Source organism: Haliaeetus albicilla, chromosome 19 (genome assembly GCF_947461875.1).
Source record: "Haliaeetus albicilla chromosome 19, bHalAlb1.1, whole genome shotgun sequence".
In the NCBI taxonomy this organism is placed as follows: domain Eukaryota; kingdom Metazoa; phylum Chordata; class Aves; order Accipitriformes; family Accipitridae; genus Haliaeetus; species Haliaeetus albicilla.
This window is the reverse complement of record NC_091501.1, coordinates 1,729,872-1,744,757: the sequence shown is the minus strand read 5'-3', so window position 1 is coordinate 1,744,757 and position 14,886 is coordinate 1,729,872. Positions and strand designations below refer to the sequence as shown.

Below are 14,886 nucleotides of genomic sequence, written 5' to 3'. Positions count from 1 at the left end.
TCGTCGTGGCGTGGTGGCTTTTGTCGGCGGCTCCTGCGTTTGACCCCTCGCAGAATGGCAGGAGAGGAGCCCAGAAAGATAGGCGGCAGGCCGGCGGGCGCTGCCGAGAGGCAGGTGACTCTTGGCGGAAGGACACCTCATGGCCGGATCTTTTTTGGCTTAAGTCTGATCCTATATAAAGCGCCGCGCGGGCGGTGCCACCTCATTGTGTGGCTGTTGCTGACAGGAGAGGGGTGCTGGTGTGTGTACGCGCAGCCCTTTCCCGCGCGGTGCGGACCGGAGCAGCCTCCCCTCCCCTGGCCGCCATGGCTCTTTAAGGGCGGCAGGGCCAGCGGCGGCATCGGCCAGTGCAGCAGGCGCAGCAGCAGCGGCGGCGGCCTCAGCACATCCCCGGCATCTGCAACCATGGCGTGAGTATTGTGTGTGAGGGATTGGTATTCCCTCTCCTGTGTGTTTCTAGTCGCCCTCTTTCCCGCTTTTAAGTGGGCTTCGGGGGCAGGTTTATCGCTCGTATGGTAGTGGGTGGTATTTCCCGGGGAAAAAGGTATCTGGGGAATAAGGTGGGGGGGAGGGGGGCATCCTTGTGGGGTGCAACTTCCCCGGGGCAGCGCGTGTCAGAAATGGCAGGAAATGCCATTTCCGAAGAAACAATGAGAAATTCCCGTGTCTTCTATGGCTTACGAAAACTCGATGCCCAAAAGTTTGGGATTTACCTATCCTTTTTTTTTTTTTATTCGGTGGGAGTAGGAGTAGGACATTCCTGAGGGGGTTTCTTCACCCCGCGTGGGAGAACGCTGCTGTAGTTGGGGGAGATGGGGCACTGGAGGCATCGGGGTTCTAAGAATATAAGTACCATGCGGTATGTCGTCCCCAGTAGATAAACGGGGGCTGCTCATAAGCTGGCAGCTGTACTGTAGCCTTAAGCCTGCCCTGATCTGGAGGGGTTTCGTAACATTCTGGAAACTCCAGTAAAAGGTGGTGTGCGTGACACTCGCTTCGGTTTCTCACCCAAACGCTCCTTTTTTAAATCGGTTCATTTCGGAGGGCTCCGTTAGCCTTTTCCGCCTGGTCTCCCATCGGTGTATCCTCGGTATTTGGCCCAGTAACGCCTCGGCGGCGGCCTGAGGCGGCCGGTGCTGGACCCCGGTGGAAACGTGGCAACATACAAAATGGCGGCCGGTGCCGGGGTGGGGAGAGGGACGGCGGCAGGATCACGAAATGGCTGCGGCTGCTGGAGGGGGCGTGAGTCACGGCATCGGGTGGGTGGGGCCAGCGCAGCCGTGCCCATATTTGGGCATGAGGAAGCTGGGCGGCCTTGGGTGGGAGACGGGCACCTGGAGCCTGCGGCTGGCTCTGGTCAGCCCTTCGCAAGCAATTAAAAGGGCAAAGGTGATGTGTTGCAGGCAAACGGCAGTCCCGAAAATGGAGAAGTTCTACAAGGCTATAGACTACCGCCATACTTCATGAAGTGGCATTGTGGGTTTTTTTTTAAAAAAAAAAAAGCTACCATGCTGGTCGAACAAGTACTGATGAACTAAAGTTTTATTTGCAGGTTTTTCAAGGCACCGCACAGCAGCATTGCTGTAGTCGACAAAAAGACCGTCTACTTGTCTGCATCTTTTGACATCAAAGCATTAAAAACTGACGAAGATGAGCCTCTTGAACAACGAGATGCTGTTGGGGGATTCATTATCCCCCTTCAGCCAGCCGTGTTCGGTGGCTGAGGAAAGTCTGGGACTCCTAGATGACTACCTGGAGGTGGCCGAGCCCCTCAGTTCGCATGGGTTCTCCAGCGACAAGGCTAAGGCAGTCTCCTCCAATTGGCTTGCTGTGGACAGTTTAGGCAACACCATAGATAGCCAGGGTAAGATATTACTTATTTGCATGAAGTACATCAGTTGCAATGGCACATAACATATTTAGTAACATTACTCTTAAAAAAATAAGATGCTAGGCTTTCCATGAAGGCAGCCTCAGAGGCATACCTCTGCTTGGAAGGTGTGTGTACTACACTGCTTACACAATATAGAATTGCTGGTTGCTGGACTGGCATATGGTAAAGTGACGCTTCTGTTTGTCTTTTTAATAATGTATGGGCTGTTATAGTACTACTGCGTGGCAGAGGTCACAAGAAACAAGCATGGCTGTATGTTTCAAATGGCCCTGAATTCTTTTGGTGTTGGAGTAAGAGGGATGGAATGTTGGAACAGCTGACAGGTGGCTTGCTTTGTACCCTGCAGTCTTCTGCAGCTAAATGGCAGGAGATTTTTTTCTCATGGTTGACTTTTATTAATACCAACAAAGGTGTTAAAAAATGAGGCTCTTGATTTGTTTTCAGAACCTTGAGTTGCATTGGTTGCTGGTTTACTGAAGTGGTAATGTTTTTATTGTGTAGAGGATGCCTTCTCTGGCATGGAGTGGATGGTGGAGAAGATGGATCTGAAGGAATTTGATTTTGATGCCCTGTTAGGTATGGAACATCTGGAAGCCACCGTCTCACCAGACGAGCTGATGGCCACGTTGGAAGACACGTGTGATCTCCTATTTAACCCTACCATCCAGGAATTTCACAACAAAGAACCTCCACTGATAACTGACCTAATCACCCATCTCCCTGAATCTCCAATTGGAGCAGACCCAATGGCCCCATTGGCTTCCCTTTGGTCTTTTCCCCTCTCCCCAGGGTCTCTAACTTCCACTCCAGACCATTCGTTTAGTTTAGAACTAGGTAGTGAAGTGGATGTTCTGGAAGGAGAAAGAAAACAGGAGGGCCCCACCTTTGTGGTAGTGATCACCAAGTCCGAGAAAGAGGAGGAGAACCATTCCGATGATAGCGGAATATGCATGAGCCCAGACTCCTACCTGGGAACGCCCCAGCATAGTCCTACCAATTCAGTTGGATCCCCCAATGACAACCAGTTCCCTACAGATGCCACCTGTGGCTCTGTGCGGTCCAAACCCTATGATCATCCTGCAGAGAAGGTAGTGTCAGCAAAGGTGAAGGGAGAGAAGAAAATAGATAAGAAATTGAAAAAGATGGAGCAGAATAAGACAGCTGCCACCCGTTACCGGCAGAAGAAGAGGGCAGAACAGGAGGCACTGTCTGGGGAGTGCAGAGAGTTGGAGCAGAAGAATCAGGCCCTGAAGGAGAAAGCAGATTCCCTTAGTAAGGAAATTCAGTACTTAAAAGATCTGATTGAAGAGGTCCGCAAGGCCAAGGGCAAAAGAGCTAGAGCCCCTGAGTAGGGTAGTCAGCAGTTTTTATGTGCATGTATATAAGCTTGCTGCTAAAGCGATGTATTGCTGTCTAATAAATTATTTTATAGTAAACTTGCAATTCTGGTGTGAGATAACTGGGTACCTGTAAAACAAGCATGACTTGCACCACACCTAGGTGTGAGTACAGGCACAGTAAGCTCCTGGGTGTACACTCGGGTCTTTAGAGAATGTGGTGTAACACTTGTGTGCTGCTTATTCCATGGGGCAGTGGGTGCAGTGCAAGTGCATGAAATGCTTGGAACCTGTTCAACTTGAGTGGTGTGTCACATACTACAACTTGGATCTGCTTGGTAATGAATACATATACTAAAGTGAGGGGATTGTACTGAGGTGCCCCAAGTTTTTCAGTAGCAAAGTCATAATCCTGTTCAAAGAATTGTAATTTTGAGAGTCTGTAAGGTAAGACTAGATAGAGATACACAAGGTCAATGAAGATTCTGGTGGGAGGATTTTGTTCTCAGACTTTGTAGACAGGAACATTCTTCCTGAAGGAGGTGAGTGGTCCAGGGTGCAAAACATGCCAAAAAAAAATCGGTTGTGAATGTAAGTTTAAGAAATGAGAAGCTTGCTAGGAGCCAATTCCAGAACAAGTGGTGTTGAAGTGGCACTTTTGGTTTCTCCTTAACTCCCTGTGAGTCCCCAAAGGTCCAAAACCAGCAGGAGGTGTCACCCTGCCCCAGGCTGGTGGGGTTGGGCTGGGGGCTGCCTTCACACTGGGGCTGTGTGAACCCAGCCCAGTGGGTGGGGACACTCAATGATGGAAATTGCTTGTAGCAGAGTGTGAAAGACCTGGCGGCTGCAGCCAGCTGCTGAAGAGTCAAATTTTAAGGTGTAAACATAAAATTGGACGTTGTCCTGCCATGGGCACAGGTGAGTTGGTCCGTAAGGCTGGTTCAGCTCTCCCCCGAGTCAGCCGTGCAGCCGATGCGGAGAAGGTGCTGGAGCAGCGTGTGTCTGCTGGGGATACTGGTGGTGGTTGTTGACGGCGAGCTGCAGGCTGGCTCCTGGGGTTTGCGTTGCTCAGCGGGGCTGTGGTAGGAGAGTTAGCGCGCTGGTGCTGGAGCGTGGCAACAGAAAAGGTGCAACGGGGGGGAAAAAAACCCAACCCTGCTGTGATGGTGTCTGTTACATGCTGCAGAGAACCTGAACACAAAGATGACAGGCAGGAGCCTGTGTAGCAGGGTGGTTTCTGCCTGTAGATATTAATTAGTGCTCCTTTATTAGTGGGTAAGGTTATAGTCTAGCCACTCGATGCAAGGAAATTTTTCTTTGTGGTTGGTTCTAGTTCTGTGAGGTCCTGAACAGCAGTGAAGTTCCACATCCAGCGTGGCCGTACTCTGCTAACAGAAGCTTCAGGACTTGGAATGTGCCATTTTGAATCATTTTGTGTGGGGGGTTTTTTGGTTTTTTTTTTGCCACCAGATTTAGCAACACCTAATCCCTACTTGGCCTGCTGAAGCCAGCTTTGGCATGTGGACGTGCACATCCTTCCCCGAGGAGTTAAAGATTCCTTCTTGCTTGCACTGACATGACCCAGTAATCTTCCCAGCTCAGGCACCTGCATGTCCCAGCCCGGCCGGCGCGCACCGTCAGGAACGGCCTCAGCCAGTGCTGGAGCGGGGAGGGAAAAGGTCCCTAATGGTATTGGAAAATCGTTTGTCCAGCTGCAGCCTCGCAGGGGTCCTGGTTTCTGGCACTTAAGCTCCTTATGTCCTCAAGTTCGGGCTGCGGTCCTCCAGCCCTGTTCATTGCCCAGGCGGTTCGCTGATGTGTGACACGGGATAACAGCCGTGCGCTCTGGGACCCGCTGGTCCAGCAGACAAAGTAGGTAACTGCTGGCAGCAGGGAGGGCTGAGCGGGCCAGGCCCTTGGTGGTGACTTGACCCGTCTATGCTTACAGCTGGTGCCTGGGTGATGTGCATGCTATTTAAATTACAGAACCCCTGTCAGGAGTTAGGGCTCGTGCCACATTGAAAGTGGTGCAGGCAACTAAGACCCTCACCTGGGGTTTCAAGAAACAGCGAGTTCCTTGTTGTTTGAGAAGTCTGAGCCCAGAATCCTCACCTGCATGGGAGTATCTGCCCCATCGCTCACCTCCTGGGCAAACGCTCTGACTACTATGCACTATATAAATGGGACGCACTGCAAACAGGCAGGCACATTGAGGTCCTGCTTTAAGTGCTGCTTTGTTCTCCAGAGCTCACTGGTGACTGCGTGCTGTTTTGGGACTGCCTCTGTTCTGGGAGGCAGAGCAACCTCATAGGTTTCCTTCAGATCAGCTGGACCTGCCAGGCTGGGGACAGGGATAATGAGAGGCAGGGAAGCCCAATGAACAGGACAGTCTTTCCCTTGATGGGTTACATCTGTACCTGAGGTGACAATGTGCTTGGTCTCAGCTGAGCCAGAGAAAACATGGCAACTGGTATGAGCAAGTGGCTTCTCTGTGCAGGGCAAACCCCTCCTCTCCTCCCCATAATGATCCCCCTTTTCAACCATGGGGCAACCACCTCTGCTTCCCTTAGAGCCATTGCAACTTCTGCTTCAACCTGACAGCAGCCCGGGCTGCGGGGGCAGCGGGTGTATTTCACAGCCCTTACTCAGCTCACCCAAAGCCTGGAAAGATTGTCAGCACACCTGTCCCCCACCCCATCCCCATGGCAGGGCTGTCTGTGAGCCACCCCTGACTAAAATAAATTTTTCTTTGAGTCCATGGTCTGCAGGCAGGCGAGCCAGTGTCTGTGCTGGCCAGTAAATACATGATTCTGGTTTCTACAGCCCTCCAGAGAGTATGTAGCTCCAATTTACCAAATTACACTCACTCCAGGGAAGGAAGATCAGAGCTGGAACAGGAGACAAGGAACGCATGACGCACCCGTGCTGCTTTGCTCTCTGCCCTGTATCTGTGTGTGCGTTTTATAGGACTCCTTGCAGGAGAACCAGAAACCTGCCCTTAAAAAGTGGTTGGTGTCGTTACTGTTTGCTGAGGCTCCGAGCTTGCAGCTTTGCAGAGGCAGCCAATGTGGCAACCTTATGCAATGCCTGCCGAAATGACGCCGTGTTTCCATACTTAGTAACTTAGTTAAGATTTTACACTGGGTAGAGATTAGGGCTGACTCTTCCTCTGCGTTTTTCATTTAGACTTTTCCTCCAGGCTTGTGTTAGGCACAGCCAGCATCACACCACTTGGCTCTGCCGCGCAGCAGCTTGCCCAGCCTGCCGCAGGAGGCAAGGAACACCAAGGACACCCTCACCTAACAAGCTCCAGCCCGCGGGAGAACAAGTCTGATAGCCTCCTGCCTGGTGACTGATTTTACATTTTGCAAACTGCAGGAGCCATCTTCTTTCTCTCACAGCCTTTCAGAACAAATGTGCTTCAGTTGAATCCTTGCAGCTTGCGTACAGCATGATACCGTGTCCAGAAATGGATTGTAGTGCATGAACTGCAGGCTTTACCTACCCCTGGTGGAGCCCAGTTCTTCTACATACTTGGAAACAGCAGAATTCCCCCAATCTACATTGTATAAAAGCTATTTGAATCTGAATTTGGCACAGCTGATGGGATTTCTGTCTCAGTTATTTTTCCTCTGAATTAAGGGCAGTGAAGTGGATTTCACACGCACAGTGTGCATGACCCTCAGGCTGCCGATCCCTTAGCCGATTTTGTACGTCATGATAAACATGAGTGAGTCCAATATTCCCATACATAACCAAACAACCCCCGGCGGGTCACTGCTCGAAAAGCTGCTCTGACAACATATGGCCCCTTCTCACGAGCTTGTTTCTGCTGTTATAATGATATTTATAACTACCTTCCTCTTCGCCCTGCCTTGAGAGAGACCCAGGTGCTTGCACTTCTCTTTGCAAACGAAAAGAGGAAACCACCACCGCTGACAACTTCTTCACATGCCTGTGTGGAGAACCAGATGCACCTTTGCAGCATGCTTACAAAAATAAATCCCCAGCTGCAGCTTCGGAGAATGAAGAAAGAATGATGATAAAATCTTCCAAGTAACTTTTGCCCTGGCAGAAAGCCCAGAAATAGCTGCAAGGACAGGCTGTCCTTTGGGAGTTGAATGCTCCCTCAGCACTGATGAGTTGGACTGGTAGAAAGAAAAAGTGGGTTATTCTGATCGAAACAATTTCACACAGTGGTAGTCCGGTCACAGCTCCCTCTGACCTGGCCCCAAAGCCATGTCGTCTCCAGAGAGGAGTCACATGCCTCTTGAAAAAAAATACACTCCTTGCCTGCATTTCCCACAGCCTCGTTAAGTATTGCCTCACCTTTTTTAAAAGTATGGTTCAGCTTGTGTTCTTGGCATATCCATATACTTTATTTTGAGATGTCTTTGGCTTTCTCAACGCTTACTGCTGTGTAGCCACCCTTTTTCTCCACTTAATAAACCTGTTCCTAATTCAGAAGGACTTTTTGGGCTGGGAAATCTATGTATTTTTTGTCAGAATAACACATTTTCTTTATCTTACCACAGGCTTATGCTTTCAGAAAAAACAGGATTTATACTGTCCTTCCTATACACATAATTTCCACCTTGTGCATACTCATTTTTTCTTAATAGGATTCAAGTAGCTTCTGAGGATGACCTACCTTCCTCCATCCTCCTGACGTATTCACAGCCTCGCCATGCAGCCCAGCACATATACTCCTGTTACACTTCATTTCCAGTGCAAAGACAGTCTTGGGGTCTTACCACGAGCAGCCCTTGCTGGGCCAAAGCAGCTCATCTTTGCTGACTTTCCCATTGAAATGCTTCAGGCTGTTTAGTTGGGCCTTGTGAATTAACAGGAGTTAGGTCCCCCGACCTAGGCAGAACTATTTTGGCTGTTCAGGTATCCCAGGTATGCTGTCTGCATGATTTTCAGTGCACTCATGCAGTGTCACAAGCCACTGAATGAAGCTTAGCTCTACCCACAAGCTCAAATTTCCCTATTACATAGGTGCGTGTTCTCCAAGTAATGGCTAGCCGCCTCTCATTTCTCCTTCAGCTGCTCCTTTCCTCTCTTTTACACATACACACCCTTTTAAAAAATGGCAGGGAGCGAGTTCCAAGCGCAGCAGACGTGTCAGCTTAATTTATATAGGGCAGAGAATCTCCTAGTTCTGTAACAACTCCTCTGCATCGCCATTGCAGCGCACGGACAGTCGGCGAAAGAGACCTAGTCTTTGCCTCCCGTTAAAGGACATAAACGAACCTGCTGGCATACAAATGGTGCAGCTCAGGACAGACCAGCATGGGCAGATTACTGATTAGCCCTGCCAACAGCTAATTTGTTCAGAAAAAGGTGTGTGTAACCCTGTAGACAGCTGCAGAGCAACCTCCATGCTTTTTATTTCCCCTGCCCCCACCAGTTAGTAGTTGGCACTGTTAATCCTATTTAATGTAACTATGGATAGATATGCAAACCTTTAATCTGTCTCAAACCTACTAATCTTTCAGCCTGGCTTGGCTGGAGTTCCACATTTTGAGCTGTAAGCAGGCATTAGGCAGCCTGCCTTCTTTTACACTCCTCATTTTTAAATGAATCGATGGGCCTTCTTGTTTCAAAATGAGAAACTTCATTTTGCTCTAACTTCTCTTTTGTGAGCTATTCAGGGCGCTGCTGCTGTGCACCCTTTCTACAATAACCAGTCCCTTACCCAAAGTATTCAGCAGCCTGTCAGTGTTGTAAGTGCTGATGCTGTGCTGGTTGGTCATCAGCAAGGCTGACATGGAAGTCAGTCATGAAAAGAAACCAGAAACTGAGATTCTCAAAGGTTTTTAGGACCCCCCCCCAGTTTTCCCTCACAGCTTTTTCAAGTCTTGCTTGCCTGAGCAAGTTTTACAGTCTGTCTTTGTTGGCAGCCAGCTTTGTTACTGCTATGGCATTTCAGAGGCAAGAAGTTGGTTAGTGTCCTGGGCAACCACGTTTTCGTGGTTTACATTTGCAGACCTCCCCCCTCCTGATCCCGATCCACATATAATGCTGGTATTAGCTGTTGTTGCTTTCTATGCTAAAGAAGTAAAGACTTGCTGATACAGCAGAGGCTCTATCAGCTTACATTAGCTTGTACCCATCCAAACAAATTTTCCTGCATGCTTTCCATTCATGTAACAGAGGGAGCAATAGGCCATTAGCCGGCTTGATGAATCTTACTCACAATAAGCTAGCTCAACACTGACCATCTGGGAACTGTTCTGCTTCCTCCAAACTGTTTCCCTGGAAAGGTTCTACCACATTAATAATGCTCCAGAGCTTTTATTTGCATTTATATTAAAGCTGCCGCCGCCGCCGCCGCCTTCCATTCCGACTCCCTGCTGCCTGTGGGTGGGGATGCACTGTAAGATGGCACCCTCCTCCTTCTTCCCTAGCTCAGCTACCTCTATTTTCTGCTGCAGGATGCTCAGCCAGTGTCGCAGAGCTGGGAAGAGAGCCAGCAGCCCGATGAGCTCAGCCAGCACACGGCCCTCGCCCCGCAGCAGCGGGATGCCTCCCTGTGCCGCCGCTCGCAGCTGCGCGGGCGAGAAATGCCGTCTGGCAGGTCCGAGGGTTGTGGGCTGCAGCGTGTTAGCTTTCAGCGTGGGAACTGGAGGTTGGAAGCCAACTAGGAAAAGTAGCTGTGGCTGCTGGTCCTTCCCTAACTCCCTCTTCTCTCTTACATGGGGCAGAAAAGTCTGGCTGCAAGGAGCAAAGAGATGGCACAGGTTGCTCTAAGACAGCCACCTCCCGGGGTCCCAGCACAGCCAAGGAGCTGGCATGCTCTAGGCATGACTAGACCATAACACAGACATTTGGGGGTACGAGAAGATGCTTAGCTTCAGCTTGCCACCAGGCACATGCAACAGGCTGGTACTTATTGTCCCCTCTAGCTTGAAGACATTCTTCTCAGGGGCCAACTCCTGTTCTTATCTACCCAGTGTGCAGGTGGCACTGCTGTTCTTTCACAGGAGCTCCTGCTCTGCTAGAGGGGAAAAATCAAGGCTAGAACAGGTCAGATCTTTGCCCTTGCAGAAGATTTATCTAGAGCCACCCGTTCACTTCTGCTTCCTTTTCCTTCCTCCCGCAAAACAAAGTTTAATTTATTTAAGGATACTGTTGGCTGTACAACCTAGTTTGATTTCAGATGGCAAAATCCAGTCTGTCCGGTAGCTTTACCTTCTTCAACAATATAACACCTCATGGCATATAGCCACAAGAAGTGTGTTGATTACTCGTGTTGGCCCCAATAGTCTTTCCAGCCAGTAATGAGAGCTGCCATCCAACTTCAAAACTCCACAGATCTGGGTGTTATTATCCTCAGGGAAAACTGCTCTGGGCCCCACTTTAAAGTTCCTCATTAAACAGCTTTCCTGTTTGCTTACATTTGTGAGCAAACAAGCTAGGTTTTGTACAGAGTGAACCGCATTACCCTAGTGCTCCTTTCTGGAGCAACAAAGGATGGTTTTGCTTTCCTCAGCCTGCAGAAGAAGGGCCCAGGAGCTGAACAACCACAGAAATAAGGGTGTGTAGGAGGAACTGGTAGAGGAGGTGCAGGGGGTGACATGAAGGACCTCTGTAAAGTCAAAGGAACTGCCAAATACTGAAGATGAGGGCTTGAAACAAAATAACACCCCAGAAATCTACCTCTTTTAGAACACCAAGTTGTGGCACAGCCAGCTTTTTCATACTGTTAATTGTCTCCGTCACAGCTCCACACCAAGCTGCATGTGTTAGACCAGCTCTCAGGCACTGCAGCAGGCACTGAGTGCAGAGGTTTTAAGGAGGTGTGCTGCATACACATTTTGCTCAACTACTTTTTCAAACAAACAATAGCATTTCCTTTCTTTTAAGAAGCAGAGAGTCAGTCTCTTTTTTTTTTTTTTTTTACACAGTTTTTAATTTTGGGAGCAAGAACAAACTGAAAAACAAGGGAATTGGTCTTTGAACTGTTCTATATTTACCACTTTTGGCTGCAGATAGTTGAACTTGATCCTATTACAAGAAATCCCCTCCCACATGCTATTACACAATTTCCAGTACATACACTTCAGTATGTTCAATATTTCCCCTGTCTGGACCTCATACATCTGGCTGACCTTCCCTCCCATGCAGACAACAAGGAAAGAACACAACAGAGGAGGCACAGACTTAAGAGGACAGCACCAGGAATTATAATCAGAGGGCAGGGAAGGGATACAAAATTCCCACTGGTGCTGACATCCAAGCAGCTCCTGCTCAGGTCAGCCAAGCCCCTTGTAATCAACTCCTGAGTCTAACCAGAGCTCGGCATTAGTCCTTCTCCTTACCTCTTTTTTGCCAAAAGGAACACACTTCCCACCTTCTTAGGTAAGGGGCAGGAAAGGGCAGTGAGTGACAGGAACTCCCCAGAAGCACATTTGCAGTGGTCTAGCATGGAAGCGTCTGGAACAACACTCCCACCTGCTGGACCTTCTATTTGTTGCAGCCAGGAATTTAGCAGCAGTCTGACAAAAAACTCCCCTTCAACCCAGCACTGCAACCTCTGGCTCAGAAGTTTTTAACTCCATGCCAAGGCTAACGACTGGGTCGCAACCCCTCCTGGCTACGGGAGCTGGCAGTGCCTAGTAGCGGTGCCCTCCTCGCCTGGCTCAGCCTCAGTGGGAGGCTCAGGTGTAAGCACCCAAAGGACAACTTTCTCCATGTAAGAGCTCTTCTTTGGAGAGGGGAGACTGTGAGTAGGCAAAACAGAGAGGAGTCATGTCCATTCTAACCTGCACTCTTTGAAGGCCTGAGCATATCAGAGAGAAGATTAAATACATGTGTCAAGATGAATCTGAGAGGGCATTCACACAACTGAGTCATCCTCAAGAGAGGGGTGCTTGGATTGCAACAGTGACACCATTTGTCTTCATCAGTCGTAGCCTGTCATAATAATCACTATTACAAAGGCAAAGAGAGGCGGCGTCTGCAACAATTATTTAATCAAACGACATGTAAAAAGTTTTTGCAACGACTGAAAAACCTGACAGAGGCTGTAATGAGAACAGAAACTGCGGGGCTGCTCAGGTTTAAGTCTTTCAAAGCATCCTTCCCTTCTGATGACTTATGACTGCTGCTCCAAAACATTTCTCCATTCAGACACAGTACTTTAAATGCCCCCTGCCAAATAACGCAGGTAGCAGGAGCCTCACATCCTGAGGAAGGGGAACAAGAATTGTATTTGGCTTGATCCACCCTTCTACACTAAGAATGCAAGACATGTTGGCTGGAGGGAGGTAATTATAAGGACAACGCATCTCAGAACCAAGAGAACCTCTGTGGCTCTAGCTGGCCAGTAACAAGTTCTGCACAGATGCAGAGCTGCTCCGCAAGTGTGACATTAAAGCACTTGCTGACAGAAGCACATCTCTGATATCCTATCTCAAACACGCTGGGGAAATGGCCAGTCCCACATGCCGAGCACTTAGCTGCAGAAAGAATGGAGCTGCAAGAATCCCTGTCACGTTGTTTATGGTCTCCCAAAGTATTCTCTCTCAAATTTACGGAAATCTTCCTCAGTAAAGACGGTGCCCTCAGGCTTCTTCTTTGCTGCCTTCTTTGGAGGCTGATCTTTGGACTTCCTGCCTCTGTTCTGAGCAAGAACCTTCAAACAATAAAAAAGGAAAAACCAACAGTCATTGTTATCCAGACCAAACCACAGAACAGTGATTTTCAAGCTCACCTGCAGCATCCCTGCTGTTCTACTAGTACCCTGCTGTATCCCGGAATGCGTCCAAACAGAAGTGAGGGGCAATCACCGATGTTAACTGAAGCAGGTCACTGGGACAACAGCAAATACCAACTTAGTATTTGGAGTCAAATATGAAAACTACTCTCTGGTAACTGTCACAGAGAGAGAAACACTGATTTCGATTCGGACCTTTCTGAAACTATGACCTGCTTTTATGCTGTCTCTCCATGAGACAACCTGAAAACCCAACAAGTTGGTGGAATTCCCTCAGCATTTCCTAACACACCGTTACCTCCTTTCACAGTCTCCAGCCTGAGAAACCCTGGCCCAAACCCTTTGGTTTCTTTATGTAAGTTAACAGCTGATATCTCATAAAAATAGCCCAAGATTCTAGCAGTCAGCTGTTCTCCTCTTCAAATCCTGGCATGGGACTATCTTTTGGGGCAGGGCGCTGGTTAAAGTCTCAGGTTATGAGAAACATCATTTAAGCTGCTATGCAGTTGCTATTACATGAGCCAGCAGCACATCTGGTTCCTTGTTAAACAGCCTCCAGCTACAGAGAAGGCCGGTTCCATCGACAGTAAGGAGGTGGTCTGAACTAGGGCTTCTTTGCCAGCAGAAGCTACAAAATATCTTTGGTAATTCAGAAAAGCCAGCAGCTGTCAGTACACTTTAACTACTACCAGAGAACATCATAGGGGACAACGTATCAACAAGAGTTTAAAGCTTAGTAAGTTATTTTGCCAGTGCACACAGAAACTGCTCAAGGGCACTTGCAGAGAGAAACTTAACTTGACTCCTTTGCCCAGGGTCTAAGCTGGAAGATCTGGGGATGATTCCCATTCACCCATGTGCCTCAGCGGAAGCAGACCCCCAGAGAAAGAAGCGATGGTCTTACTTGTTCTGTGACGGCTTTGTTTGCAACAAATCGCCCCTTCAACATGTACTGCAGGTTCGCTCTCAAATGATTCACAGCCTTCTTCTTATGAAACTCCTCTAGGACAAAACACATCAGCTGCTCATCCAGGCAGCACGCAAGGAGAGACACAGGAGGATCGGCGGGGCCCCGGGAGAAAGAGACACTGCTACAGCTCAGGGAGAGGGGTGCGCCCACAGATCAGGCTGTGTGTAAGCGGGGGACACCAGAAGGGCATCCAGGGGGACGGAGAGGGATGGATACGGGCGAGGGGGAAGCTGGCTGCGGGACACGAGGGGACCCGGTGCGAAGGCTGCGGAGGGCGGCAAAGCTCCTTCACCCTTACGCTCCGAGGCAGCCCGGGACTCACCTATCGCCGACTTCACGACTCTGCCCTTCACCGTGGCCTTGTTCCCGCCGGGCCCCGCCGCCCTCTTCCTCCGCCTGGCAGCGCCCGCCGCCCCGGGGCCGTCCCGCCCCCGCTGGAGTCCTGCTAAACGGCAAGAGGACCGGAGTGAGTCCCGGCCGCCCGCCGGGAGTCACCCTCTGCCCGCCCCGGCTCCACCGCGGACCTCACCCGGCGCCTCCAGCAACTCCAGGCCCCGCCGCAACAGCGAGGCCGACATGATGGCGCCCACCCCGCTGCCGCCGGCCAACTTCCGCCTCCTCGCCACACTTCCGCCCGCGCGGGGACGCCACTTCCGCCTACCGGCCTGGCGCGCATGCGCATAGGGAGGGGCGGCGGGTTGTGTGTGTGTGGGCCGGAAGGGCTGCGGCGCCATGTTGCGGCGCCATGTTGCGCGGAGATTACCTCAGACCAGCCCAGTGGGTGCGCAGCCCTTCCCGATGGCCCCTCTCTCTGCGGTGTGTGGGGCGGCAGCCGGCCCGCTGTGTTACACCGTCGTGGAGGAACCGCTGTGGGGACAGGGTTGCTTAGGGGGGCCCACTGCCCCATGGGGCCATAAGAACGACGGGCCGAGAGGAAAGGGGATGGCAGTCGCAGTGTCCT

At 50.2% G+C, this 14,886-nt stretch overlaps 2 protein-coding genes across 3 annotated transcripts; one reads left to right on the top strand and one right to left on the bottom strand.

Moving 5' to 3' along the window:
* Positions 1-206: 206 nt before the first annotated feature.
* Positions 207-3,337, top strand: ATF4 (activating transcription factor 4). The gene is made up of 3 exons (XM_069807190.1): positions 207-410; positions 1,553-1,864; positions 2,396-3,337. Exons 2-3 carry the CDS (start codon positions 1,651-1,653, stop codon positions 3,244-3,246), a joined length of 1,065 nt encoding a protein of 354 aa, XP_069663291.1. The 5' UTR covers positions 207-410; positions 1,553-1,650; the 3' UTR covers positions 3,247-3,337.
* Positions 3,338-12,195: 8,858 nt separating this feature from the next.
* Positions 12,196-14,674, bottom strand: RPS19BP1 (ribosomal protein S19 binding protein 1). 2 transcript variants are annotated; one of them, XM_069807187.1, is made up of 4 exons: positions 14,455-14,674; positions 14,248-14,370; positions 13,860-13,957; positions 12,196-12,874 (listed from the first exon to the last, which is right to left on the bottom strand). In XM_069807187.1, exons 1-4 carry the CDS (start codon positions 14,657-14,659, stop codon positions 12,740-12,742), a joined length of 561 nt encoding a protein of 186 aa, XP_069663288.1. In that variant the 5' UTR covers positions 14,660-14,674; the 3' UTR covers positions 12,196-12,739. The 2 variants fall into 2 exon arrangements, with proteins under 2 accessions (XP_069663288.1, XP_069663289.1); XM_069807188.1 differs by having other exon boundaries at positions 14,248-14,367.
* Positions 14,675-14,886: the final 212 nt, after the last annotated feature.